The sequence below is a fragment of the Trichechus manatus genome, unplaced genomic scaffold (assembly GCF_000243295.1).
Source record: "Trichechus manatus latirostris isolate Lorelei unplaced genomic scaffold, TriManLat1.0 scaffold00048, whole genome shotgun sequence".
Lineage (NCBI taxonomy): Eukaryota > Metazoa > Chordata > Mammalia > Sirenia > Trichechidae > Trichechus > Trichechus manatus.
The window spans coordinates 6,514,538-6,518,543 of record NW_004443984.1 but is presented as its reverse complement, the minus strand read 5'-3'; the positions used below and the strand labels follow the sequence as shown (position 1 = coordinate 6,518,543).

General features: G+C 46.1%; 1 protein-coding gene across 1 annotated transcript; it reads right to left on the bottom strand.

The window, feature by feature from the left end:
- Nucleotides 1–628: 628 nt before the first annotated feature.
- On the bottom strand, nucleotides 629–3,207 carry HTR1D (5-hydroxytryptamine receptor 1D). Its single transcript, XM_004377143.2, has 2 exons — nucleotides 1,961–3,207; nucleotides 629–642 (listed from the first exon to the last, which is right to left on the bottom strand). The coding sequence occupies exon 1, from the start codon at nucleotides 3,101–3,103 to the stop codon at nucleotides 1,970–1,972; it is 1,134 nt and encodes a 377-aa protein (XP_004377200.1). The 5' UTR covers nucleotides 3,104–3,207; the 3' UTR covers nucleotides 629–642; nucleotides 1,961–1,969.
- Between the last annotated feature and the right edge of the window lie 799 nt (nucleotides 3,208–4,006).

The following is a 4,006-nucleotide window of genomic DNA, read 5'->3' as shown; positions in this document are numbered from 1 at the left end:
CTGTAATCTTTATGGGAGCAGATTGTCAGGTCTTTTCTCCCATGGAGTGGCTGGCTGGTTCGAACCACTGGCCTTTTGGTTAGCAGCCGAGCACTTAACCATTGTGCCACCATGGCTCCTTTCCAAAACTTTAGGGGCATAGAAATCACCTGGTGGGGGAGGGGGAGAGAGGCTTGTTTAAAATGCAGACTCCTGGGCCTCACTGACAGAGATTCTAATTCAGTGGGTCTGAGGCAGGGACCAGGAATGCGATGTTAACAAGCTCTCTGGTAAGATGATTCTAAGGCTGGTGGTCTGGGGATCACACTGCGCCAATGTCCAGCATAGACTTCAAGGTCAACACAAGACTCCAAGAGATGTCCTCTGCTCCTCATACTGGCATCCCTCCTCCCCAGTCCCTTCCTGACATTCCGTATTCTTGGCCCTTATTCTTCTCCCTGTGTCCAGAGAATCCAATGAGCATTCAGGTCTTCAGCCTCTGTCCCTGCTCTTCTCTACACCTGGCATGCCCTTCCCAAGAGGCCTCATCACGTTTCCCCTCCCTTGGCCTCCCACCCAACAAGGGCTCATCTTTTAGGAGTCAATTCAAGGTCCACCTCTTTATGAAACCTCTCCTACCATAGGCAAGTTTCTTTACCGCATCTATAAGATAAAGATGAAGAGTCAACGGGAAAACATACACAAGGTATGTTGTAGGCACTCAGTAAATAGTAGCTGTTATTTTATATTGCCGTTTGACCTTGGGTAGTTCAGTTTCTGTATCTCTAAAATAATAAGAGTTAGCATTATTGAGCCCTTATTATGTGCCAAGCACTGTATTAATTCATACAATAACATATCTAGTATCATCCTCATTTTACAGTAGATTAAATGAGGCAAAGAGGGATTAAGAAACTTGTCCAAGGTCACCCAGCTAGCAATTGGCGGCACTTGTATTTGAACTGAGGTATCAGGCTCCAGGTCCTGAGCTCTTAATTGCCACGCTTATACTGCTTTTCATTGTTATGAGGCTCCAATGAGATAACAAATGCCAAGACCTGAGAACAGGGCCTGGCATGAGGTAGGTGCTCAATAAACACTGTAAACTGAATTGAGTTGAAAGGTTTCTATACCCAGGAAGAGGGGCAAAAAATCACCCAAAGACTTTGCTGGTCATGATGTCTCATGCTTTTTATTTGATAAGACCCAACATCTTAAGATCCCTAATTAAAATGAAATATAAAAAAAAAAATTCAGAAAAAAAACTTAGAATGGTGTTCCACTCAAAGCTTGGTGGGTCTAAAGCTTATCAATGTACTTGAATGGGGTGATCACAGATTTTAACTTCAGAACATTAAGATGGTGCAGAGATACTGGGAAGGAGAAAGGGCACAGGTTAGCTGATTGGGCTCCAACCATCCACGCCCCTGCCCCAAGTTCTGAATCTCTCTCTGAGTCACTCTATCTTGTTGGCATCCCAAATATCAAATTTCTTCCCATACATAACTGGGAAAGTTTCAATCTAAGAAGGACTTAATGAAAGAAATGTCTGGGTGTTATTTTCCAATCAAGGTGCCACATGGAATGGAGACCCCCACCATCCTGACTCCAATTTCTCTTTTAACTCAGTTTGGTCACTAATCTCCTCTACCCTCCTTTGAGCACCATACAAATTTCAGGTAGACCAGAAAGCCTTCTCTTTGAGCCAGACAGCTTCCATCTGAATTACATCAACGAGGATTCCTGTGGGTTATGTTTCTGCCAATCTCTGTCCTATCAAGCTTCAGTTCTGTCTCCTTTCATGCAGCTGTCCAGGTTTAGGGGCTCAACAGTCAAGTAGACAACAGGAAAAAGAACTCAGATCAATTCTACTGATTGAACGAAGACCCAAGATATTGTGAATTAAACCAAATCTCAGGAAAAATTAAAAAAGACATCTCCAGTTGGGTTACAGGTCACAAAAGATAACAAGAGTCACCACCAAATAACACTAGGAGGCTTTCCGGAAATGGACAACTTTCTGAAATGCTTGCCGAAAATCTTCATTAAACACAGTGTAGATTACTGGATTGATGAGGGAGTTTAAATAGCCTAGCCAGGTGAAGAAGTCAAAGAGGGCTGGGTGGAGCCAGCAGGAGTCCCGGCAGATGGGGAGGACCAGAGATGCAACAAAGAAGGGCAGCCAGCAGATGATAAAGGCTCCCAGAATGATCCCCAGGGTTTTTGTGGCTTTCCTTTCTCGAGCAGCGGAAATTCTCTTGCGCTCCAGAATGCTATCAGCAAGCTTGACTTTCACATGGTTGAAAAAGAGAGGGGAGCCAGCTGACTGCGAGTGCCCTTCCTGGAGGCTGGGGTTGAGGGAGCAGAGTGAGGACCCCGAAGAAACTGTGATGAGATGGGCTGTGGTGAAGCGCTTCCCATAGAGTGATGGTGGATGCAGGATGCGGTTCCGGGCAGCTATGTAGATCCGGCCATAAAGGATGATGAGCAACACGGACGGGATATAGAAGGCCCCACATGTGGAGTAGATGGTGTAGGAGATCTGGGAGGTATTCACCAGGCAGTCAGACATCTCTTCGTGAGCTTTAGCCTGCCGCCAGAAAAGAGGTGGGATGGAGATGCAGATGGAGATGGCCCAGACAATGGCAATCATGGCAGCCGCGTGGCCTGCTGTCTGGCGTTTACTATACTCCAGGGCATCGGTGATGGCCCAGTACCTGTCCAGAGCAATGATACAGAGATGCAGGATGGAGGCTGTGCAGCACGTGATGTCAGAAGACAGCCAAATGTCACACAGGATTTGGCCAAAGCTCCAGGTGTGGGTTATGGTATATACGATGCTGATGGGCATGACCAAGATGGAAACCAAGAGGTCAGTCATGGCCAGGGAACCAATGAGATAGTTGGCTGGGGTGTGGAGCTTTCTGGTGAGGAAGATGGTCGTAAACACAAAGGCATTGGAGAGGACAGTGGCCAGTGTGATGATGGAAAGGACCACTGCAACAGAGATATTGAGCGCCTGGAGGGTTCCTGGATCCCAAGCCTCTAGGGTTCCTGTAGCATTCTGGGAACTGTTGGGGGCCTCCTGGAGAAGATTTTCTACTGACTGGTTTGGTGGGGGCATCCTAGGTGGCTCTCTTTTCCCACAGACTTCAACACACACAGGAACTTCTTTCACAGCTGTCCTGCCCACCGAACAAGGTCATCCTTCTGCTTCACACTGGTGGGAGTCATACATCAGAAGAACATACCCCAGTGAAAAGACCTCAAGACTTGCTTATTTAAAGAACACTGCGGTGACCACCAGCTGATAGTTAAAGGCCTTTCCCCAAGCAGATGAATCATAAGACGTCTCACTGTCTGGAACTGGCAGATTTTCAAGTCCAGTGGACACATGCTGAATTTGTTAGACAATTATCAGGGTATCATACCAGTGTGGGCTATTTTCTGGGATTCTTGCTTTTGGCATTTAGGCCCTTTCCAAAGCTTAAGACATAAATGTGTTTAATGAGAACTTCAGAATATCCCCCATCTTATCGTGAGAAGATTCTAGATTTCAGGCTGCTTCCTGGGAGCTTTGAAAACTTAAAACAAAAGGAAGTAGGAACTGATTTAGAGGAGCAGTCCAGTTTTCCCAGGTTCATCTTGACACATGATGAGGTACTTAACTTGAGTTCCTGTCTCCCTGATGGTTTTAAGCCTGAATAGACAAAACATTCTCAGTTACCAAGACCTGAAGAATGCATGAGCTGGGAGAAGGTAAAACAAACGGATCACTGTGAGTTCACCAAGAAGGGTATGTGCTCAGAAGCTGTGGAGTGTAAAAAGAAAAAAAAAATTAAAGAGTTAGGTTCTAAAAGGACAAGTTGGGTGCTTGAAATTAACTATAGGATTAAAAGGATATGCCAACTTAACGCGGGCAGTGGTGCAGTGAAACTGGAATTCTCCAGAGTGTCAGGAGAACACCCAGGAGGGCAACGTGTCCCACCCACACAACTCCCCGAGGGAACCAAGTATCACAACTGCT